At 36.8% G+C, this 26,509-nt stretch overlaps 1 protein-coding gene across 4 annotated transcripts in view; it reads right to left on the bottom strand.

Moving 5' to 3' along the window:
- Positions 1-12,484: 12,484 nt before the first annotated feature.
- Positions 12,485-26,509, bottom strand: part of LOC117406115 (cytoplasmic dynein 2 heavy chain 1-like) — a 157,543-nt gene continuing 143,518 nt past the window's right edge. For all 4 annotated transcript variants that reach the window (XM_059028505.1, XM_059028507.1, XM_059028506.1 and 1 more), the window contains 4 exons: positions 21,630-21,739; positions 21,352-21,433; positions 16,821-16,937; positions 12,485-13,055 (listed from right to left, as the gene is read on the bottom strand). In XM_059028505.1, coding sequence (XP_058884488.1) covers positions 12,897-13,055; positions 16,821-16,937; positions 21,352-21,433; positions 21,630-21,739 — 468 coding nt within the window. In that variant the 3' untranslated portion in view covers positions 12,485-12,896. The remainder of the gene's footprint in view (positions 13,056-16,820; positions 16,938-21,351; positions 21,434-21,629; positions 21,740-26,509) is intronic.

The following is a 26,509-nucleotide window of genomic DNA, read 5'->3' as shown; positions in this document are numbered from 1 at the left end:
TCTTCCTCAGCTAAGAACCTTGGAGTCACCCTGGACCCCTGCCTCTCTTATTCCCAGCACATCTCCACTCTGGCACGCACTTGCCGATTCTTCCTGAGCAACATCCGAAGAATCCGACCCTTCCTCACCAACTATGCTACCCAGCTCCTGGTCCAGGCCCTGGTACTCTCCCGCCTAGACTACTGCAACTCCCTCCTGGCTGGCCTCCCTGCGTCCGCCACCCGTCCGCTCCAGCTCATCCAGAACTCTGCTGCCCGCCTGGTGTTCTCTCTGCCTCGCTTCGCCCACGCTACTCCACTACTCCACTCGCTCCACTGGCTCCCGATCACCGCTCGCATCCAGTTCAAGACTCTTGTACTAGCCTACAGATGCCTTGACCAGACTGCACCCAGCTACCTCCAGACCCTCATCTCTCCCTACACCCCCACTCGACCTCTCCGCTCCGCCTGCACTAGAAGACTAGCTCTACCTCCGTTACGCTCCCCTGCCTCCAGAGCCCGCTCCTTCTCCACCCTTGCTCCGCAGTGGTGGAATGACCTTCCTGCAGATGTCAGGACTGCCCAGTCCCTGACCACCTTCCGGCGCCTCCTTAAGACTCACCTCTTCAAACAGCACCTGTAGAACTCCTCTGTTTGTATCCTGGGACACTATCACCCTTCATGTAAATGTGCTTTATTTTGCTCTTATCTGCCCCTATTTTACTGCATTTAATCCTGTACTTCAGAATACTGTAATCTGCCAAGTGTTTAACCTGCAGTACTTTGTATTTAATCATATCCTGATGTAACTATCACTATTTAATCATACCCTGATGTAACTATCACTATTATCTGCTGTATTATTGAATTGTGGTTTGTCACACTTATACTTTGCTTGAACAAAAGTTATTGTATTTCTTGCTCTTATTGTATTACCTGTATTGTAACACTTGAAATGTATTTGCTTACGATTGTAAGTCGCCCTGGATAAGGGCGTCTGCTAAGAAATAAATAATAATAATAATAATAATAATAATAAAAAGTGATTTTAATTAGACAAATGTGGAAATAACATTCCGCCTCATAAAATAGTTTGTGTTTTCCATTTACAGTAAAGTATTAACTATGACATTCTAATAGTATATTATATCAGGGGCAGTTCATTTACTGTCTGTTTAAGCCCGCTCTGAGCCCCGCGTAACTGCTTATGCCATACGACTGTCCGAAGCTATTTCTGACAGAGGCATGAAATTGTCGTAGAACTGTATTAAGGTGTTCAAGTCTATATTTGTATTACTCTCACTAACCCAGTCATGAAAAAACCTTGACTGCCCAGTTTGTTTGTTGTTTTGTGGAGACTTCATTTCTGTCAGATTCTATCTTGTCTAGTCCCTTTATTAATTTTTTATTATTTACCTTCAAAGAGTCAATCTCCTGGTGTGTTTTTTTAAATGATTCTTTTCACTCATTGAGAGGTGCTGTCTGGTCTCCTGGCTGCTCTGTGTTTGAAGGCTCTTTGCCAAACGAGGTTTCCACAGTTGTCATGTTGTTTAAGGTAAAATTCACTTCAGGAATTGCGTAATTTAGTCTATGTTATTGACAGTTGTGGCGGATTGATATGTCAGTCTAGGTTTTCAGTGAGGAGGTTGCCGATACTAGATCTGTGATGTTATGCTCGGGTAACATCACGGGTCTAGTGCAAGGCTGACCAATCACAGCTCAGGATTTTTTCTTCCCTTTGTATAATATTTATTATTTATAGAGATAATTAGATAATGCCATAATTATTGTTTCCTGGTTTTGTTCTACTTTTTCTTTCTCTTAGGCCCTGTCCCTATGTAGTATAGAGTAATGCGCTTGTAAATCCATGGCTGTTTTGTATTCACTAGTGTGCTAATGCTGTATGATAAAGGCCCTATTTTTAGTTTTAAGTTCAAATTCTTTTTCAAGAATGGCTTGACCTTCAAAGAAAACAAATGGAAATGTGCAGACATGGAAAATGAGCATCATAGTAACTGAGCTTAGATAATCATTTTAACAAATGCATTTCAAGTTCACATTGTTAGAAACCAAAAATCAATGATTGCAACTGGTATTGCTGTTTAGGTTAAAAAAAGAGTCTCCTTCAGTACTGCAGTCTAATGTTTCATATGTATTGTAACGACAAATGTCAAAGGTTCAATGGCAGCAGGAGTTCAGGGACGTCAGAGATGGGAGAATCACCACCAATCAGAGGCTCGGCTTGCTGCACGAGCGGGACCCGGTTGCAACATTGTTGTCACAAATCAGTGGACAAGATGTTGCAACAATCAAGGGATCGAGAGCGGGAAACCGTGCATGCTTGGGATTGGATGTCTGGTGCACCGGGGGCGTGGCCTGGACGCGGGTATAAGTAGCAGGCTGTTGAAGGTGCTGAGAGAAAACAGGCTACTGCTGCTGAGACGAACAGGCTGTGGCTGGAGTAAGAAGAACAGAGAGAAAGATTGGAGAGAAACAGCCAAGGAGAGCCGGAGAGAAGCAAGACTGAATAAACAACCAAGGAAAACCAGAGACTGCATTTATTTGGCTGTAGCACATGACCAAAACAGCGTGCTTTAAAATGTATTTTATTTTATTGTATTATTTTGTCACAGTCTGAATAGCACTACACTGCTCAGCTGTAGCTGTACCTAAAGCAGCACGCTTTACCTGTCAAGTGTAGAGTCCCGGCTTAATTAACCACTGCATTCTCGAACCTGCAAAACCTGTGAGCCTGCCTTCATTCCCATGCAATGCTACAGTATTGTACACAATTATGAGTAAAAAACAGCATGGTCAGTATTATTTACTTTAGAATCAGTTAAAAAATAACCATAGCAAATGTTAGTCCCACATTTGTGTATGAAGGCTTTACATCAATTCAGCTATATTTTTTTCCATGTTTATTCTAGTGGTTGAAGTTCTAACAGATCAAAAAACACTGGTAACTGCTGTGATCGAGACAGAATGATTCTTGGTGATAAATCTCCTTCCTGATCTGTGAGAGCGCTGTGTAAAGGGAACAGAGTGCCCTGCACTGGATGGCCAGACAATTCATTCCCAGGGTTAGGCGGAAGTCGGCCATCTAGAAAGGGGGCGGAGCTACTGTACACTAAATCATCAACCCGGAAGGGAAACGATGTGGCAGCCACAGATTGGAGGAGCGGTTGCTCTAGTTAACCAAGGGGTCATGATTGACGGTACAAAAGGGGACATAGCGAAGTGATCTGCTCTTTTGTATGGTTAATGCTGAACCGGAAGGAGAACCCGTTTTGTTATCGTGAGTGTTTTGTTTGTTTCTGTCGTGTCTAAAGAATCACTTGTTTGTTGTTATTAGATGGCTAACACAATCCGTAGCCGTCGCTAAAGGCCAGCACTTACCTGGACAACACTGCACCATTGTTCATGATTAACTGTATTTGCACCACCAGCACTGTAGCACTCACTGTGGACTTGTGATTGTGTTTGTGTTACGTGTGGGTTTTTAAATATTGGGACTATTATTTTGGGACCAACCCGTAGATTAAACGGAGCAATACACAATGCTGCACTGCCTGTTATCATTATGTTATACTGTTTTGACATCAAAGTTTGGATTATAAAAATAAAACACCATTGCACCTGGATTATCATTGTCTGTTTATTGATCACCTGCACCTGCACACTGTTAACCACTTTGCCACAACTGCTCACAAACTGTTTATGAGTGTTCATCTTGATTCACAAAGACATTAATTAATTCCACCTCATTTGACTGAAATTATTATATATGAAATTGTTGTTCTTGTTGATTGCTTATTGCAAATGATCGATAACTTTTATTGTATCAATGTCACGTTATTCTAAAATGATGAGGAAACTGAAACATGGTAGAAATCTACTGCACCCAAATCAGAATCTTGGAAACAATGAAAAATGTCTGTAGACGTTAACTTACAAATGCAAATTTAAATATGGTCCATAACATTATAAACTCAATCATAAGTTATATAGTTGTACTACATACAAAATATCAACAATTTACAAAAGTGTTTAGTACTACAATAACATGTAATAGGAATTGTTATTTTTTATATGCTTGTACTGTAAATAAACATTAACAAAATGGTTGTCACTTGTGATTTCTTTCCTATCTTCCCTACTCTAAAAGATTTTTTTTTTTTTTTGTAGTATGCGTAGTATTAGGTACCTTTTTGGGAAACTTCAGATGCTTACTGTGAAAGGTGACAGCAGTAGGATTCACTGCAGGGTTTTGATAAAAAGAAAACTAGAAAGAAAGCCTACATCAGCATGCAAAACAAAGTGTTTGTAAGTTACAAAATAGCTTGCCAACAAGTAAAGAGAGCTCTGGGGGGAAAGTGGTAGTGTCTGATAAAAGGAGGAAAGAGCTGGTAAGTAAGCCAGATGAGGACACAGTGGAAATAATAATGAATGTCAATGCATTTTGAAAGGAAACGCAGCTTATATGTACATAGGTCAAACACACAATGCCACGCGCTCATGTAAATCCTGTGTTTAAAGCCAGTTTTTCAACCCTTTTTCCATTTCCCCCCTAAAGCTATGTGGTATTGATTATGGTCTTCTTCGGATGTGTCAGTTATTCTACTGCTCCCTTTCAAAGAATGAATATTCTTATTCTAAAGAGCACAGAAAAAACTGGTCAAGGGCATAATACATTTCCATGTAACAGCTCTTAAGAGAAGGAATGACAAACGTCACAGATAATGAGATCCACAAAGCCAAATCCACATGCCAAACCATACCGAATTTGGAAAGCTAAAGAGATAAGTCTGCCTAGACCACAGAAACAAATGATAAACAGAGGCAAAGCATCAGTCATATCCCTCTTCCTAGCCTCTAATGTGTAATTTGATCCAACGAAGCTGAGAAATTCTCTTTCCTTAGCCGTAGCTAAGCAGCAGCTGTTGTTCTAAAAAAACATTATTTTCTTTTACTTTAATTGTTATTTTAGCATTTCTGAGTCATCCTGCGTATCCCCTATGACCTTTCAAAACCCCTGGTATACACCAATGCCACCTGCTGGACATTTGACAGTTAGGAAATGTTTTAATATTTTCTACTCATAACTTTCCAGTGGCCCACTATAGTCTATGATGCACTCAAAATGAAAGCTGTATTATATAACTTTTTCAGGATCAGCCGAGTCAGCCTCTTTTGACTTATTCAATTTTTCAAAAGGCTTAATCAATTGCATGTCAGCAACATCACCATAGATATGAAAAAATATGGAGATAGCTGCCGAATCAGAGAATGTGCCTGTCACCTTTAATAGTGGTTCATTTTAGGATGCTTGTTAGAGTACCTGGAACTGCCAAAGCATAATCTGTTATGAATATCACAGAAACCTTTACTGAACCCTTGATATGTAAATTGTATATGCAAAGTCCCAGTTGAGCTTTGACAAATGCATTCAGAGCTGTCAGTTCAGTGGGGCTTTGATTACGTGTCCAGGTATACACATACTTGGGCTGCAAAGGTAATCATTGTCTAGTTGCTGCCTCCCCAGTGATGAAATTCTTCATTACAGCCATTGTATTCCGCTGGGTTCATTTTCACTTCGCTGATTAAAGTCAAAGTATAAATTAACCAGACTTCAAAAGATCACGTTACATCCTCTCTGTTTTTTTTCAAAAGTACTGCATTTATGATCTAAATTAACCAGACTTCAAAAGATCACGTTACATCCTCTCTGTTTTTTTTCAAAAGTACTGCATTTATGATCTGGAATGTTCTTGAACTGGTCAGAATGTTAACTGTGTCCTTATTGGCTGCTGGCAAGCAGAGGTAATGGTATTATCTTACATTGAACAGAAATCATGGCTTTGCATAAATTGGACTGAGTTTCAAATGAAGGCGCATGTTTTGTGTTTTAAATAGTCAATTGGCAGTACCACTAATTTATTAACCATGGTTAATATAAATTAATAAAAAATGTGACATGAATAGGACAATTGTCAAGCCACAGAAATTACTCATTAGATGTAGAATTAAGTCATTATGCCTCATTGGATGCTAAATGTTTTTATTCACATTTGAATATCTGACACACACAAAATAGCTCTACCTGAATTAATGAATTAAAAACATTTACAGTATATATTCAGGCCCGGAGGAAGGCCTGGGCAAACTAGGCAGCCGCCTGGGACAGCAAATTGAGGGGAGCGGCAAAAAAACTAAAAATGAAAGCAAGGAATCTGCTGCATTATGTGTGAAGCACCGCTCTCGTGACGTCTATCTAACCACTAGACTTAACTGCTGTCCTTCTAGCTAATGCTCAGAATTACCCATATGTGCACACACCAACACAGCCTGCTGGACACCTAACAGCTCACTGAGATAAAACCTCCACAAGAAAAGAAAGAGCAGAGCAAGCTGGGGACTTTTTGTCAGCTGCGATAGTGCAATAGACACTGACCAATTGTTATTTTAGTAGACAATGTTAGTTACACACACATATATATTATATATGTATATATATACATATATATATATATATATATATATATATATATATATATATATATATATATATTACAACGCTATGTTACCTGCCGCTAGTGTTTATTGTGCCTTTCCACAAAACTTGCAGCATTTCTTTGAATAAAAAGTTGTTTTGACATTTGTCTTTACATCATTGGTACCAATATCCTTTTTTTTTTTAACAACCAATGATCTGGCTCAACGATTGAGCTATTCACATCTTTCTCCTTGAGGCAAATTCTACATTGCCTCACAGCACTGACTGGTTACTATGGCAATGCTGTTTTGACGCTTTTTCAGTTGAATTCTTGAAGGCCGCTGCTGGTTTGTGTACATGAGAAAAGGTTAATTTATTCAAAACTATTTGTAGATAATAGTCAAGAAAATATACAATTAATACAATTGATTGCTGAAAATGCTTAGTGCTGTAGTGACTCATGTGGCCAACACTAGGGAAGGACTGTTTCTTTAAGTATTACTACATAGTCATCATCCTTTATACTGTATCACCCTATCATTTTTGGATAGGATAGGTAAAGACTGAGATTTGTCTCATGCATAAATCCCAGTTCTTTGGTACTATAAAATGACTTATCTTATAAGAAATGTTACAAAATAAGATGCTCAAGATGCTTTACCCCCTCTGTTCTTAACTGCATGTCTTTTGTTCCATCTACTTTAAATAACTGACATATAAATAACTGTGAAGAATGTGTTGTTAACTGGATGACACGAGTACAGTAATATTTCAAACCATGCATATGTTCTTCCTTCTGAGCTAAAGTGCAATGTTGGCTAAGATATCTACCTCCCTCTACGACTGTACTAATACAAAATATTTGTCTTACAATATACAGAACTATATCATTTGAAATATATCATTTAAACAAACATTGATTTCACACATTAAAAAAACACTACAGATAACATAATCTTGTTACATTACCTAACTAATATAACATGCTCAAGTCAAGTCTATAGGTTTTATGAGACTTGTAAGATATTTGTCATATAATTTAGTCAATCGGTTATGTTAGTAGGGATGTTATTGTTTTGTAATTTGCTTTTTTTTTTTTAATCAACGCATACAGTCCTCAGTTCGGGTTATCTTTGTGATTTTTTTCTTTCCCAGTTTGCAGAGTGAAAAAGGTGCTGAAGATGGTGGTTACACATAACATTGCCATGGACTGAATATGTACACCTGAACTAGTTTATTTCAGGGGAAATATTAGGATAAACAGTTTGGATGGAAGCATGCATTTTAAATTAAATACACACAGACAACATCTGAAATTGATGATAAACTTTCATCCCTGAGGTTTACAGGAGCTGGCTAATTATAGCCCCAAAATACTAAGCACTGGAGGTTGTGTGGATTTCAAATGTAAAAATGTTTTGATAAGATATATACATTTGCAAAAGCTATTCACATTTGAAATGTATTCTCTGTACAAAAGGATCTGACCTTTTTGAACGAGCTAGCTGTAGAACTTATCTAATATGACCTCATCTCATCAACAGAGGTCAGTAATATCTGTAACAAACGTGTCATAACCAACCACTACACTAAGGATTTACTTTTTAGAAATGACTTTCATTCTTAACAGCAATGTATTTAAGTACCATGCTCTATTTAAGGGTTATATTGTAAAGAAAGCTACACTTTATTCTGAAACCCCAGATAAAACACAGTATACACTATGGATTTGATAAAACACAGCATAAGGAATTTCAAGCAACCTCATTTACCGGAAATAACATGTACCTTGCCAGAATACATTTTGATAATTGTCCAAATGATTTACCGTATGCAAGCAGTGTAGCTTATTGCAACCCTCCTGCACAAATGTTATGTAGCTCGTGCCTGGCAATAGGTTTTAGAAAGAAGAAGGATGGGTGTGGTCTACAAGACTTATTTGCTAGCCACCAAACCCATTCTCTTAAGGGTGGTAAACAAAAGGTGTCTATAAATCATGGGGGCAAATCACTGTCACCTTCCCTGTTATACTGTGAAGATGCATGAAGGGTAGTTTTTACCTGATTAATGAAAACTCACGGCAGTAGAACATTTCTATTTTGCTTGGCTAACAAACCAAACATGTCAATCTCCAGTTTTTGATAGCTGTGGCCACTTGTGAGAGCCATCTTATCTTCACTTGAGCATACAAGCCCCCTCATCTATATTTACATTTAATTACAGCTCTTGACATTTCTCATGATTTCACAACTCCAGGCAATATCAAGGGAAACCAAAAAAAGAATACTTCAGCGCTTTAAAAATGACAATATTGCATGCATAAATAAATTACAGTATTAGGCGAGGTTTACTAAATTGAAAGTGCTTCCTTATCACAAATGAACCTGTCTCATACATAGAATGGAAGGCACAGGTAATGTGTATGAGGACTTCTATTTCTGTAGAGGTGCTGGAAGGGCTGGTAATGTGTATGAGGACTTCTCTTTCTGTGGAGGTGCTACAAGGGCTGGTAATGTGTATGAGGGCTTCTCTTTCTGTGGAGGTGCTGGAAGGCACTGGAAGGCAAATCCTCAAGCTGTACAACAAATCACTCAGGCTTCACACACCAAGTGCATTTGGCATCTTAAAGGGATTAGTATAGGTGCTTAAATATGATCACTTAGTAGGAGGGTATGTAACCAGCAAGCACCATTATATTTAGTTCTGCTGGGACCATGTTTGTAATGGACAAATATAATGTCCATTAAAAACAGAGGTAGGTAAACACCTGGTCTGCATTCTGGCTTTATGAGTCAGGTTTTCTCATCAGATGTTTTCTCCAAAGCGTTACATTGACGAACTATCAATCATGGACAAATGTTTACCGACACAACATGACATCCTTGTCTCTGACTTATGCATGTTATGCAGGCTGGCTTAATAGTCTAGTCATAGAATAGTCAGAAGGACTGTGTGTGGCCCAAATAGGATGTTCTTCCATTTTAAGCTGTCAAGAAGGCAGTGTCCTCATATTAAGGTCTCTAGCAGTGCTTTACAAGTTTTGATGTAACTAAAACCAAATGACTGATAGTAGTTTTGAGGTTTCTATGTACATTACATTGATTTGCATAGCTCCAATATGTATATGTCAGTTATTAACATTTTACTTTTAAATTCCATCACAATTTAAAGGACATTTAAGTGAAGTTAATTCGATCCATTTTACAAAAAAATATAAAGCAGAGACACTGGTTAAAGCAGGGGAGGGCCCTTCTACTCAAATTGTTTATTTGAACCAATTAAGCTTTCATCAAGGTCTTAAATTTATAGTTAACTATTATACAGATTCAATGTGCAGTGGAATGGCCCTCTAGACCGGAATTTCCCACCCCTGACGTACAGGATGCCTCAGTTCACCACTCTAATCTGATAAAACCTGATCCAATCTACCATGTCTCCTTCATTGTAAAGGAAACAATAGCAAAAGGGTACCTTAAACCTTAAACATCATTTATAAGCTGGTTGTTCCCAGATCCCAGTAATTGTATGGTATTCACACAGCTAAAACCACTTAATATATAAATAAACATCTAAGTGAATCTGCCATCCAATGGAATGAATTAAGACAATTGAACCCAGTCCAAGAATAGCAGACATATGTCAAACCCACCACAATGATGGGTGGATGTTATGAATGATTGCATTGGGAAGTCCTTAGTAATTGAGACTGTAATGTATGACAACAATATGAAACTGTATTGAATCCCAGTTACGTGGTACTTCCTAGAATTATTCTAAGGGGTATTGTGTTTTATACTGCTTCTATGTGTGCTAATATCTCCAATTAAGAAAATGGCAAACATCTTCCTATGATACAGAACAGCTGATAAGTGGTGTTATTTATACCAGCTACCAAGAGCCATGAATCAATTCCCATTGAGATCAGTAGTTATGTTTCTGTTTGCTCCATGATAGTAACTGCCAACTATTCAGAGCCCTAACTAATATTAAAATGCCCAACCTAGTTAATGTTTCCCATGTTCTTCTTCTTACCAGCCTATTTATTTATTTATTTATTTGTCAATGGATCAGTCCTTGAGCTCCAATATCTCTCTTTCAGAGGAAGGTCAAATATTAGTTACCAAACTCTACAACACAAAACATGTGGTTCTTTATTTATTTGATTTGATTTGTACTGTTAGTGGAAACTCTGTCACAGCTCACATAAAGACCTGATTTGCACTAGTTTCCACGGTGGACATAAAGCAGCACATTTCCAAACCTTCAGACCCTTTGTGGAGTTAATGACATGCCATCTCAGGAATATCATAACAATAAATGGTGGGCCAAAACTTTATTAGATCCAGGGTCCTAAAAAAGTGTACAGTGAGTGTACAAACCTACGTAGATACCTTATAATTTGTGTTGTTATACAGATACAGAAGGCAGTGGAAGATATCTAATATGTATCTAGGGTAATACAGTTCAATGTCATAATGACTGTTATTAATACTGTACAAAATGTCTTTATCAGGATATTCAGTTTGTTAAACAAATATTAATAATTGTGTGTCATTCAACATATATCTCCTGTTTACTGGTTTTACCTCATTGAATAAACCCAAGACCATTTGTTTAACACTGCCATCACCTCCATTGTTTGCTAATTTCTGAGGTCACGTTCAGTCACAGTTGGATGGAAAATATGCTCAGACTAAACAGTGAAAGTTGCAGAGTTCAAATTCTTCTGCGCCTCAGAGACTATCCTGAGCCAGGTGTTCTACTTCCCTCTTCAGAAATAAAAGGTTCATCAACTCCACTAATTAACAATAAGCAACCATTCCAGGGGCTTGCGGAGTATATTGCAATAATACTGCATACTGACTCAGCCTAGAGAACTGTTTTTGTAGTCTTATATATTTAACTTACTAGAATGGCAATGAAATTCACACAACACTATAAAAAGGTTTGTTTAAAACAAGATTTGACAGAAATAATATTATTTCTAAACATACATCCCTGCGCTTAACTCAAACCTCTTCTCAAGTTCTACAGATCTCATGGTTTTACTGTATGTTTCATTCAACATGGCTAATTGACATAAGCATGGTATTTAAAATACGCCTCTTTATCTTATTTCAGAATCTAAGCAAGTTTTGTTTGTCAGTACTCGGACAAATACCTCAGCATGATGTTAGAGGGAACTGCAGCATTGTTCATTTGAAATTTTAAACCTTAATGCCTTTATGCACATATTGGTCTGATGGCAGCCTTAAAAAAATAACCGAATGTTTAAACTGTTTTGGCAAAAACAAATCTTCATTTTCTCTACCCTGACAAATACCTAGAAATAAAGTATACTTTGTGAAACTATAACTATAATTACTTGCACACAGCCTGATTGCAGGGATTCTAACAAGTGCATCTTAACACAAGTGAACCTGTCTTTCAGTGTCCCTGCTCCCACCATGCCTCAGGAGTGCAGCATCAGCATTGTCCTTGATGTTTACAGCATTGCTGTAATCATACAATACTGATTGTGCTGACTTCATAAATAGTGCTGATGAGATCTAAATACCTCAGCATGTCCTTGTCCCAAAAGTGTGAAGAACACATTCCAAATGATCTGAATTCAGATACATTATAAACAGTGTTACATAGTTGAATTATCAGTTTTATTGAGAGTGTGTGTGGTGTACTTCTAGAACATCTGACACTTTCTAAAGGGTTTCTCCAAACGTTTATCAAGTGTACCTAGAAGAATTGATGCTGTTTTGAAGGCAAAGGGTGGTCACACCAAATATTGATTTGATGTAGATTTTTCTTCTGTTCACTCACTTTGCATTTAGTTAATTGATAAATATAAACTATTAACATGTCTATTTTTGAAAGCATTCTTACTTTACAGCATTTTTTCACACCTGCCTAAAACTTTTGCACAGTACTGTATATATAAGAAAAAGTTAACGTAGGTACACAAAAATGTGAATAATTGATAAAAAATAAAAAAAGATTACATCAGTCCTTCAGCTGGATGGATTTTTTTTTTTTAATTGCTTTGCTCTGTCATTTTTATTAATTCAAACACAAATTTAATACATCAAAATACAGCAATACATTAAATTATGCCAATGTACAAGTACTAAAAATATACAGAATGAATATAATATTTATTTATCTCTTGACTTGTTTAGTGAAACTAGTATGGTAAAAATCATGGACTTGAAAAGTGCTAGCTAGTTCATATAGATGTGTAACATATTTCAATACATTTGTAATTGTCCATAATGTTTTAGTCTTGTACACACTTAAAACGGAAGTAAGATTATCAAGAACAAACAGACACTTATATACAGCATGAATAGAATTAATCACTAGTGCTATATAACACATAACTTGTAGAAAATGATTAAAAACAACAATACATATATGTTGTTGTTAAATTATTGCTGCTTTAAAAATAGTGCTGCTCCACACTGAATCCACTGGTCTGGGTTTCCTCCGCACGGTACATCAATGTTTGTCACTACACGAACTCGCTCTGCGCTGGTGTACACCGGCAAGGGGATGCACTCTTCAGGAGAATAAGGCCCGCTGGCATTCTGTTGGAAATGAAAAATAAATAAATAAATAAATACAGGAAGTAATTGTCATTGCCTAACACATCCACATTTGCCTTTTGCTATTTTATTACATAATAAAAAAAACAGTTGCTCAGTAAGCAGATACACACTATAAAAGATATTACCTGTCTGTACCTACTCAATAGCTCCAACATGTCCTACAGCATAAGGTCCCTTTAAAACTACTATGGTAATGAAGGCCATTACTACAGTATTTATACTAGGGTAAAACGTATACAAGAAGTGCATGGTATGTAGCCCAAGGTTGGTTAGTACTGTAAAAACTGTTGTATAAGTTGATTATCTAGACATTTTTGTGGGGCCCGTAAAAGGGGGGAGCGACTAATACACCAGTGCAACATATGTGTCGTTGTGTCTAATATTAAACTACTGTACCAGTGCCACAATGGGATTACTACAACCACGGTTATGGCTCACACAAACTTAACTGTCAACAACCAGATTATTTTTTCATGATCTACGGCATTCAGGTCATTCATGTTGCTGGGTAGAAACACAAAACCACTGTTCTAATTAAAATTATTAATTTTTTACTCTCAATACTCTTTGTCATTTTGAATGTTAAACGCAAGCTTTCAGACTCTTGACCGACCTCCTCTCGACCCTGACACTTGCATACGTGGAGAAAAAAAATAGTGGATAAAGTTATCAATCTTCGGAATAGGAAGATGTCACAGCTATATGCTTCATTGTTAACACAATAGCTGTCAGTCTCTATGAATTTCCTTATTCCCACCCTCCTGAGCCATTGATTTGTCAACATTCAGACTGAACCCGCCCCTGGGATCCATAGCAAACAGCTATTGGTTACAAAGCAGAGAAAACGTATCAAGTCTTCCGTTCGTTGTAACTGCAATGCTATAATAAATGCAGATGATTTTGAGACTGGATAAAGCAGGACAGTCAGACAAACAATGAAAATGCTACATAACAGGTTTGAAATTGCACATTGCTGAATTTGTTGAAATGTAATCGCAATGCTGATAAAATTGTACATGACTGGAGACTAAACAAAAGACAAACAAAATGACAAAAGAAAAACGAGCTGATAGAGAAGGAAAGTGTTTATGGCCTGTGACAGGCTAGCTGTTGGGAGGACTTCAGACCAGAAAGAATCACAGAGACAGACGTACTGTGTGTAACTGAGTCGCAACAGTGATCAGTGTTTTAATAAACAAACAAAAGGTTTTAAACAAAACAGAAAAACAGGACACGGCACTTGAGCCAAAATAAACAGACAAACAAAACAAAACAAACAGACACTAACAAACAGGGACGAACAAACACGGTGAGTACAAACATCACTACTTCTTATTCTTATTATTATTATTATTCTTTTTGTTTATTTTACCTCCTCTCCACATCCGTTCTCCACTCACCGAACACACAACCCCGAGTGAGTAAAATGTGCATGTATATATACTGTTGTGCCGGGATTCAATTACTAATTAATTATTCACTTGAATCCCAGCACTTGAATTAATTATGTGCAACCTCATGCTCACATATTAAATACTTTAAATGCACGTCAAGTGAAGTGCAATCCCCGTGCCTAAATACAATTATACATTTTAAACACTTGTGCTCATTACCCACATTATATCCTGTGTACCAACTACAATACACCAACATTAACACACCACACGCAACATATAACACAGAAATGCACACAGGGGCGGGACACATTGCCACATGGCCCCATGTACTTTGAATGACTAACACATACTGTAACTTGTTCTACATGTCAGTGCAACACAGTGGTACACAATTTTTAAAAACTGAATAGTTTCTAGCAGTTTTACTAAAAACGAAAAAACAACACTGTAAAATTATTAATGGAATAAAATGTTGCAAACAAGGGTTATTTCCAAACTAAACTGGCGTCTCATTCTTTATTTATCAGTTTGAGCGTGTAGGAAAAAAAAATAATTGTAAAAAAAGTATTTTAAACATAAAAAAGGTGTTTTCCTAAAATTGAAGTCTGAAAAAGGGGGGAGAGACTTTTACGCCAGTGCGACCTATACAACGATTTTTACGGTAATCTACATTATACAAAGGGTGCGTGTTTAATTCTGAAAAATTATGGTAATATGTGCCTTTTAGATTAAAAACATGTTATTGTTACCTTTTCTTGACATAAAAAATGTCTAAGATCTGGCCACACCAGTGGTTATTCAAAGTACTAAATTCATTTTCTCAATGAAGGTTCTGAATTTTTTCATCATCCTGCATGCTTTCAAAACTGTTAAGCAAACTCTTTTCTCCTGTTGCTGAAGCTCATGATGATTACTTGAGACTAGATCAAACAAAGCATAAGTGCAAAAAGGTATTTCATCAAAGAAAATGATAAATAATTCACCATCTGTCTCATCACAAGTTTATGTTAATGAAGCATATACTCCAGACTTGTTACTGTACAATTCGCTATTCAAGTGACTCCAAACCAAATGGGAAGTAGAATTGGAATATCCCCCGAAGATGCTCAAATAATTCAACAGGTGACAGCTGTTAATGTGTCTCTCTGTGTTATTTTCCAGTTTCTTTGTTTTAGGTTTGTTTAAAACACAAACACGAATCTCAAAATGTAATGTAGAAGAGAAATGTCCTTGATATAACTATGCTGATTGTTTCCTGTTGCATTCCTATTACTATTGTTATTGTTATTGCAAACTATGCCTAAACAAATTCCAGATCTCTTCTGGGATATGTGATGGGTATGGAAGCTCATGCTGTGGCACTTCGGGAACAGAAATCCAAAAAACATAATTATTTGAGCCAAGGAGTCTACAGGAACAAATGTTTCAAAACAGGAAGTATGAAGACATGCAAACAATGAAGAACTTTGAACATGATGTCCTTTAGTTATATTGTTGTCTCCTTCAGACTGAAACATGAATAGCCAAAGTGGTTTGTTGAAAAACAACTTCTCTCAGACTTTCTGCAAAGTGGGCTTGACCTCTGTATGGCTTCATTTAACCAAAAGGATGGCCTTATGACATGGGGAATGTGCTGGCTTGTTCATTTTATCAAAAAGTCTGCTGTATTACTGAATTTAAAATGTTACAGACATTTTCCAAGACTACAAAATCTGAGTTAACCCCTTGACCTCCAACCATGTTTAACACATTTGTCTGTGCAGAACAAAGCAGCAACAGTAAATGTGATCAATATGAAAAGCTTCCTGCATCTACCTTCTGCACTAAGCTTTGAGCACCTCAATGACATCAGCAACAATAAGTTTAACGGATGAAATGTAGTGTTGTATAGAAAGTGATTCCTGATAAAAGTGGAAATAGACAGGTGGAAATTGCTTATTTTTTATGAAGAGGGTTGACAGAAAAAGGCCATTGGATAATGCTGGCGCCAGTACTTATTGGGATATAGGTCAAGAGCTGCTAGCTGATTATAACGTATTTTAATGTAGGCACAGAAGCTATCTAGCAGTTATGACTACAATATCCACTGCACCTTTGTTTCCTGGGATTTATATACTTACCAAACATGAATGGGCGAGACATCTAAAGATGCTTTTATTTTTCTACTTTTATTTTCTGCTATGACAGGTTTTAAATTGGGATCATCTTATTATGGTATCTTTCGTTGAATTAAATGGATCCTTTTTATAGAAGCAGGTCAATGAGAGAATGGTGTGTTGTTCAGATAAGACACTGACTGAGGCCAGAAATGGAAGCTAAAGGTTCAGGAGACTAAATAATTTAGTACCTGAGGAATCCAGGCCATATAACAAGGGGGCACCGCTGACACGCTGGGGGAGTCGTGCTGGTTCTCTGAAAGACGGTTTCCGTCAAAGCTGCACCCTTCCAGTTGCAGGCCGCCAATCTGCAACGGAAACATAAAATATTTACAAAACACTGTGAACATTAAAGTCACTATTTATTTAAAAAAGATCAAGCACTGTCAATTTGATATGACTATGACAATTTTGTACCTCAGGGAACTCAAAGCAATTACCACTATTAACACAATACGACCTCCCTTAACATTCCTTATTGTTAATGATGAGGGATATTTTTTGGCAGGTTTCAGTCCCTGCAAATAGCCTCTTCTCATTCCCAAACTCTTCTTATATTCTTATGTTCTAATGCTTTCCACAGGTGCTTTGACCGGATTTTTTTGTGGAAACAATGCATCAGGATGCAACAGTAAGGGAACAATAAATGTTCATGGAACATGAAGAAACACTTAAAAATGTCCTCCTGGAAATATGAAATCAAGTGATAGCAGGATAGCTTACATCATCAACTAAAATGTATGTTATAACCAGACTAATTCCTGTTGCTCTTCTACTGTGTTGGTCTACAAAAAATAATGAATACATTATGTACTGTTATCTAAATACATTGATATGTTTTGCAACACCGAATGGACTAAAGCATTCTCAGGGTACTTTATCCACACAGTAATGTGAAAAATCCTGAATGAATGTTGCCCCAAAATATTCAATATCCCCAACTAGTTCTTGCTTTACATGACTGGCAATGTGTGGTCATATAAAGGTTGCAAAGTAAGATGTTACATAATATTTCATCCATCACCAGGTTACTGTAGCATTGATAAGCTCTTACTTTATTCTCTAAATAAAATCTGGCACTGCTCTTGGATTTTCACAACTAGCTATTTAAATTAAACATGGAATAACCAAATGATTCTCCCCTACAAGATTAGATTATTTGTTGGGAATGCTAGTGAGGGGCAAGGTTCAATGGGCTGCACAGCATTTTGTCATTCTCAACATTTCTTCTGTTCTTTAATCTATGTGTATTTGGGGGTCATAATTATGTGTCCATATTTTGGAGTCAGGGTGTACAGAAGGCTTGCTCAGCTCATTTTATTTAGAGGTATACACAAACAAATATGTGCAACTTGGTTATTGAGTATTAAGTAATAATAATTGTTCCTGACATTGTCAGTAGTTCACTACAGTATAAATCAGTACAGTAATGTTTTATTCCTATTTTACAGAAGTGAGGAAATGAAGACTGATGAATTAAATTAGCCAGGTAAGGTAGCCAAGATTACAGACAAGCACTTAGTAAACTTTAACCACTTTTTAATAAAACTAAAAGCAAAATTTCTAGTAATTTAACAAATAATTTGGCACCCCTGCTTTAGCATTGCGTGTGTCCTCCTTTTGCTGTTATTATGGCTTTCAGACGTTTGCGATAATTCTTAACTTGTATGTTACATCTTGTTGATGAAATCTGGGCCCATTCTGTTTTACATATTTCCTTCAGCTCAGACAGACACAATGGTTACACAATGTTTGGTGTGGTAAAGTGCTACAAAGCAAGTATGTCAGCCTCAGAATAACAAGAGCGTTATTCCAGGCAATCATAGATTCTGACCAGTAGAGGGCTCTGTTTTGCATGTAGTCACACTAATACAGTAGTGTTCAGCATATAGGAACACCTCCTAAGAGAACACTACGCCTAAGGGAACACTCTTGTGGTGAAACAGATTTTCCCATTGTAAATGCAGCTAAAGGAACATGAACTTCGCTGTTTCGCTTGCTACACAAAGTTTGAAATTGTTTGAGCTCTTGAAAAATACCTGAATCAGACAAGTTGCCAAGCAATTTGATGTTTGCCGTTCTGGTGAGTTGCTTCACCATTCTGTTAAATAATGTGCATGTCTTGTATATTGCTGCTGCATTTTGTAACGTGTGTAGGGGTGCTGTGTTAATTTAGTTTGACAGTTTATTAACGTTAAGTTAACCCTAAGTAACGCCCATTATTTTGCCTCTGCCATTGTGTTACTATAGTCTGAAACACACCCGCCAGCTAATTTCATAGTACATAGTAATTTAAGCTTTTTTACCTTGTTGTTTTGCTTTAGTTTTACTAACGTTAGTTTATCTGTTACTTTATTATTATAGTTTATTAACATACACTTGCCTATTTTTTTGCTTTTACTTATTCAGTTAATTTCATATTTTGATGCCCATGCGTCATGTCAAGTAATACATATCTATTTATTTGTTTATTGATTCATATTGTGTCTGATGGCTAACTCTGTCTTAGAGAACACTGTAAGAACACTTTGCTTGCTTCCCGAGGGGTGTTCTCTTATCCGGAAACTGTAATGATATTGGATTGAAAAATTAATGAATGGTTTATAGACTTTACTTAATGGTAACTGGATTAAACCAATCTGTACACCTGGATAAAAAGGCTCTCAGTGATAGGTTCATGTGGGTTGTGTAGGAGAGCTGTGGAAGCAAGTAAGAGAAGAGAACAAGTACGGAATTAAAATTGAAAGTATAAACATCAAGTCTGGCTTGGATAAAGGCGGTTTGGTGTAGTGCAATACACAAAACACATTCGGACACGGGTGAAAATATTGTTTAGTTTGTTTGGCTTTGTGTCAGGGAAATGGCTTAGCTGTGCTGACTTTAGGCAGGGAAAAGGAAAACTGTGAAGTTAGTACTCTGAAACGGACTTAGGATTTTTGTTGTTTATTTTTTTGTTTCTTTTCCTTACCTGTAAAAAGAATATCACCCCTGTGTTACATGATAAAACACGTGTTGGCTTGAACCTCAACTGCAAGACTCCAGTATCTTACATTATTACGCCAGCATGTACACCCCACTGCATTGGCCACAGCTTTTTTCAGATCAGTCCAAAGCATTTCTGTTGAATTGAGATCTGGTGATTGCGAAGGCCATTCCATAACTTATCTTTGTTTTCTTTAATAATTCCAGAGTTGACAGCCATATGCTTTGGGCTGTTGTCATGTTGGAAAATAAACTGTTTGCCAATCAGCCTACAAGCAGATGGTATCATTGTACTTTGTAGAATGTTTTGATATATGGCTGCATTCATTCGATCTTCAAATCACACGTCTCCAGTTATGAATTTTGTTTAAAAGTGGTTTGCAGCGAGGTCTACATACATACAACTTTTCTGTGTTCTGGTGCCTTTCTACAGTTCTTTCGTGCACTATTATGCCTGATGCTTCTAATTCTTTCTTTAGTACTTGGCTGTTAATCTTGGATTTTTTTAATTTATTTTTTTACTGTTCGAACAGTTCTTTTACATGCTGTACCTGTAATTTTCTTTGGACGTCCACTTCTTGGTTATTGCTGATTATGGATTTTGGTATTCCATATTTCTTTGATACTGTTCTGTAGCTATTCCCTTTGTTGTAGTTTGCTTCTTCAACAGATGTTAGGAATAATTACCTCCTTTTCTGGTTCTTCACTTCATAATGGAGCTTTATTTGGTAATGTGTTTCAGTCAATGAATATATGTTTTTAATTTTTTTAATTTGTACAGACTTTTATTATAAATGTATTGTAAATGTGCCAATACTTTTGTCATGAACAAATATTTGAAATTGCTTAAGTGCTTTTGTATTTTTTATAAAGTTTGTGGCACGTCCGTACATCTCTGTCCTCTGTCCTCCTTAAACGAAGAGTATGTGCAAACTACCATAAATTGTGTATTCTGGTCTTTGCCATATTAATTGGTGTCTAATGTTCACTAAATGCTTTAACATGTTTTTGTGAATCATCTTATATTAAGTGTGGGGTTCCAATACTTTTGTCTACGACTAACAAAATGTTGAGAAATGCACTGATTGTTTTTCAAATTAAGTAACACAATTACCTCTGAAACTACATTTGTGCTTGCTGCTACTTCAGCAAAAGGTCTTAATTGTATAGCCTTTGCCACGTGCATGTTGCCAGGCTCTGGGGTCCAATACAATTAAATAAAAAGACTGTCTCTAGTTTAGATCAAAGGATAACCAATATTTTCTATGAATGTGAGTTCCTCTCAGTGGCAGTCATTTCCTATAATTATCTCCTGATTGCTTCGGTGTTAACAGCAGTCACTGGGGTCTTGCAGCCGAGAGATAGAGAGATAGGCTTTAACAATGAAGTGTACACAAATAATACACCAACCCCTGGCCAAAACAAACTCCCGGTTTTGAATATAGCCGCAAGAAAACAAAGTGTTAGAATGCATTGTGTGGCACAGCTGAGATAACATTACTCCCCCCACCCCCGTAATACTTCCCCTTGAACATTTGTAAGTTTTATTTTTTGGACACTGACACATTAAACTAACAGTGTATTATGAAAAGGAATGTATTTTGATTCCTTTGTTTAATTAAATGAATGTGAGCTTCTGATGGTCTAGCAATTTAGGAACAGCTTAGTCAAAAAGGTTAGGAGCCATAGAGCATGAAGGGATTTTAAGTAACAAAATATTATTATACTAGGTCTTTCTACCTTGACTTGTTGTTGTGCCCCTGTAATTCTGCTTTTCCAGGATGCTACAAATTTCAGACTGTCCATTGAGCAAGTCATGGTTCTGATAGGAGAAAATAAAAAGAAAGATAACTTTTACATTTTTTTTCCATGATTTCAACAAAACTACTAGAAGAAATGGTAATGGTAAAGTTTAATAATGATAAAGACATGTAATACAACATAGGTAGATAACCATTACAATTTAAATGTATTTTAGTGAAATGTACAAAATAAAACTTAGCATGCATATAACATACCTTGCCGTCTCCTGTCGCAGGGCATTAAGGAAGGTGTCAGGATGGAACAGTTCTGCGAGATCAAGTGTATCTGAGAGCAAACTCTGTTTCTCTGCTTTGTCAACCCAGTTCTGGAATTTAAAATATCAACAAATCAAGTCAGCCATTTGTATTTTATTGGCAAAACTTGAAAACACAATAATTATCTTTTGCGAGTACACTGCTGAGAGAAATATTTGGGAATAACTTTCAGTACAGTATTTTGTCAGCCTTCCCTTTGTTGCACAGAACAAGAAACATACATTTCACATAATTGTATAAATCTCATTTCGGTCTTCTCTTTTGGAGTTACTCTCAGAATGATTGTACTTTGCTTAGTGAGTCAGTGAGGTGCAGTAGTAAAAACTCAGGGCAGAGTGCCTGGGGATTTGGGTAATCTAATCTCACCTGTGCCACAGACGTGTTTGTACACCTGAGGCAAGTTGTTTACCTTCCACATGCACATCACATTAAATTGTTGCGTCTGATTTGAACTACATAATAATAACAACAATTTAACAAAAATTAACATTTGATGTAAAAACCTTAATACATTTGACTAATCGGGCTATTTGCAAAGTGTTTACTCCATTCTTTAATCAAACAGCTCTTCATTTTAAAAAAACTAGATCCAAGTCCTCTTATGCACCCTCAATGTGTTCTGGTTTTCATTTTGTAACATGGCCCATTGTGTCAAAAGCAAAGCACATTACTTTAAATTGTCTTAAAAAGTGCTACATTTCGTTTTCCCAAAATGGTTGTAATTTATTTATTTATTTATTTATTTTTTTAGTGACAAGGTAACAATGCAATTTAGTTAATCCAAAGAAAACCCTTGTTCTGATTAGCTATCTTGTGTTTAAATGGTCAGGAAGTTTAATTTTGCCACGTAGTAAAATGGCACAAACATTAGTATGTGGGGAAACCCATGATGTGCTTACTTAAGTTTTGTTAATCAGGTAATATCTTGAGTGCTTATTGTTTTTAAACAACTGTACCAGTAATCCCCAGAGCTTTCTATTGTAAATCCCATGAGGACAAGGCTTCCTGAATTTGAATTGGGCTGATTATTAGTGACTGTTCTATGACGCAAATGTCTCAGAAAGAGGAAAGTTAGGACTGTTTACAGATGAAAGGTGTTACATCAGTTCCTGTCTGGAAATCAAGCTCTGAAGAAGTACAGTATGTGTCCAGAGGGCTCCTATAGCTCAATGGAGGTAAAAAACAAAACCATTTTTGAGGTACATGTATGCTTTGTTAATATCCTTCCTAACAATTTTGCATCTTTCTACTTAATTTGTTGCCAGATAAATAACTGAACTTACTGTTTTTATGTCGATAAACAACTTGTTTAATATATTATAGCCCCACCCTTATTAACACAGTCTGAAAAGGGAGTTGTTGAAAAAGTAGCCTCAGTCTCATGTTAAAAGATTTTCCATAACTCATCTTCCCCTGCATGAGTGGGCTGTGTGGCATAACAATGTGAGCTAATTCATTGCTGTGTAGAAAACAACGCTCCAAGGTCAAGTAAAGTGCAGTCAGTAACAACAGTCTTTGTCTGCCGCACACTAGCACCTCAGCTCCTTTGGGGACTATTTCCAGTCTCTCAATCTGCTGTGGTGGTGGCTTTGGTGTGTAGCTTCTCATTTTGATGCGATTTTGTCAGCATAACTTTTGGGTGTGGCCCAATTTGCGTGTTAGCTTCAAGCGATTTTGTTTGTTAGTCAAAAAAAAAAAAAGAAAAAGGTATCATCTCTTCTTCTCTTGTATATTATTTAAGGAAACAGTTTTTGCTTCAGTCACACATTCATTACCACCTCACCTGTCATGCAGGTGGCAATTTACAAAAGGCAGTCCCCCAGCCCTGGTCAGGTGTCACTGGTGGTTTGTAAAACCATCGCAAACAAATAATATTCATGTTTTTTGAAATCTAAACTCCACTGTTTAGAATAATGTATTGGATTAGCGCATAACCAAAATTTATAACGATGTATGCAGTACACAAAATTATGCAACTTTATTTATTTCCTCAGATCTCGGAGGATTTAATCAATTGTTCTATGACCCAACTTACATTCCAGCATAGGATGTCAAAAACAGTATTACAAGTACCTCCAAATGAGTCCAAATGAGTCATTCTGTCCAATCAGTTACTTAGGGTAGAGTAGACACAGCTGCTGTATGACAGGCTACCAGGGGTGTATTTGGGCTGGAGCGGACTGGGGCGTTGGTACTTTTTCGGGGGGTGGGGCACTACTCCATCACTGTATTACCTAAAGTCAACATTTTTTTTTGATGTTTGCATTTTAAATAACACACTTTTCATGGATCCTGATCGCAACTCATATTCTTCAAGGGTGAATTGCCTGAACTACTGTCACTCACTGTCATACAGGTCACTGTTCCTATGCCTCAGTAATTATGAAGAATGAAGTGTAGCCCTATGTATTAAAAAAAATAAATAATAATCATACAAATGTTTATTTTTCACTGCAGCGCTAAAGTTAATGAAGCCACAAAGATAATGTTCAAAGATAATCAAAGATAAACTTTTTACCCTGTATGCCATATTGTTTTATTTATATATATATATATATATATATATATATATATATATATATATATATAGCTCTGGAAAAAATTAAGAGACCACTGCAAAATTATCAGTTTTTCTGGTTTTACTATTTATAGGTATGTGTTTGGGTAAAATAAACATTTTTGTTTTATTCTATAAACTACTGACAACATTTCTCCCAAATTCCAAATAAAAATATTGTCATTTAGAGCATTTATTTGCAGAAAATGACAACTGGTCAAAATAACAAAAAAGATGCAGTGTTGTCAGACCTCGAATAATGCAAAGAAAATAAGTTCATATTCATTTTTAAACAACACAATACTAATGTTTTAACTTAGGAAATCAGTTCAGAAATCAATATTTGGTGGAATAACCCTGATTTTCAAGCACACCTTTCATGCGTCTTGGCATGCTCTCCACCAGTCTTTCACATTGATGTTGGGTGACTTTATGCCACTCCTGGCGCAAAAATTCAAGCAGCTTGGCTTTGTTTGATGGCTTGTGACCATCCGTCTTCCTCTTGATCACATTCCAGAGGTTTTCAATGGGGTTCAGGTCTGGAGATTGGGCTGGCCGATTCCAGCCTTGCTGAAACACCCCCAGATCATCACAGATCCTCCACATTTCACAGTGGGTGCGAGACACTGTGGCTTGTAGGCCTCTCCAGGTCTCCGTCTAACCATTCGACGACCAGGTGTTGGGCAAAGCTGAAAATTGGACTCATCTGGGGGTGCTTCAGCAAGGCTGGAATCGGGCAGATTTGTCTTTGTGAAGGACGCATGAATCAAGCCAAGTACAAGGTTGTCCTGGAAGAAAACTTGCTTCCTTCTGCTCTGACAATGTTCCCCAACTCTGAGGACTGGTTTTTCCAGCAGGATAATGCTCCATGCCACACAGCCAGGTCAATCAAGGTGTGGATGGAGGACCACCAGATCGAGACCCTGTCATGGTCAGCCCAATCTCCAGACCTGAACCCCATTGAAAACCTCTGGAATGTGATCAAGAGGAAGACGGATGGTCACAAGCCATCAAACAAAGCCAAGCTGCTTGAATTTTTGCGCCAGGAGTGGCATAAAGTCACCGAACATCAATGTGAAAGCCTGGTGGAGAGCATGCCAAGACGCATGAAAGGTGTGCTTGAAAATCAGGGTTATTCCACCAAATATTGATTTCTGAACTCTTCCTAAGTTAAAACATTAGTATTGTGTTGTTTAAAAATGAATATGAACTTATTTTCTTTGCATTATTCGAGGTCTGACAACACTGCATCTTTTTTGTTATTTTGACCAGTTGTCACTTTCTGCAAATAAATGCTCTAAATGACAATATTTTTATTTGGAATTTGGGAGAAATGTTGTCAGTAGTTTATAGAATAAAACAAAAATGTTCATTTTACCCAAACACATACCTATAAATAGTAAAACCAGAAAAACTGATAATTTTGCAGTGGTCTCTTAATTTTTTCCAGAGCTGTATATTGCGTGTTAGTTTTGAGTGATTTTGTTGGTTAGTCAGAAAAAAAAGGTATCACCTCTTCTTCTCAATGTTTGTATATATATATAAGCACATTTGATGACAGTTGAGAAATGGAGAAGCATTCAGTTGCTGATATTTATTTTCATCTGCCAGCACTGCCAACTCTCTCTCCATCTCTCTTGCTTAATCCGTTTACAGTAATTGCAGGTTCAGAGTAAAAGGTTACACTGTAGCAAATTGTACTCCCACCGTCTGCTGCATAATCACTCCTGGAATTAATACATTCATGCTATTGGTCTATAAAAAGAATTATTTATTTATTTATTTTAAATCAAACAGCTATTCAAGATAATTACCAACAAACATCATAGGCCAATTACGAATGTTTATGAGACTACTCTTGTTATTATTGTTAAGCGACAGTATTGTGACACAGTCAAGCCTGCAAGCACAGTATAGAAAGAGAGTGCATCAATGCAGCCAATGAATACATGTTTATAATCTGTTGAAACAAGCAGGGAATGTTACAGGCTTATTTGAAGTATGTTTGAAAGAATAATAGCCACAACATGTTGGAAGTACAAAATATATGGGTACACAGGTCAATAAAAGTTTATTTAAATACAGTACCTCAGGAAGTCTTTACAAATTACTATTTCACAGGTTTGTGAGAAACTAAATATAACCCACGGGTAATAGAGCATACTGCTGCTTGATCACATTATGGATGAGAATTACTATGGTATAGGCTTGTTAAATGCGAGGAGAGATTAGAGTGCCCTTGACACAGTACTCCCTTTCTGAT

The sequence above is a fragment of the Acipenser ruthenus genome, chromosome 8 (assembly GCF_902713425.1).
Source record: "Acipenser ruthenus chromosome 8, fAciRut3.2 maternal haplotype, whole genome shotgun sequence".
NCBI classification, from domain to species: domain Eukaryota; kingdom Metazoa; phylum Chordata; class Actinopteri; order Acipenseriformes; family Acipenseridae; genus Acipenser; species Acipenser ruthenus.
Note: the sequence above shows the minus strand (reverse complement) of the source record. Positions and strands in the feature narration are given on the sequence as shown.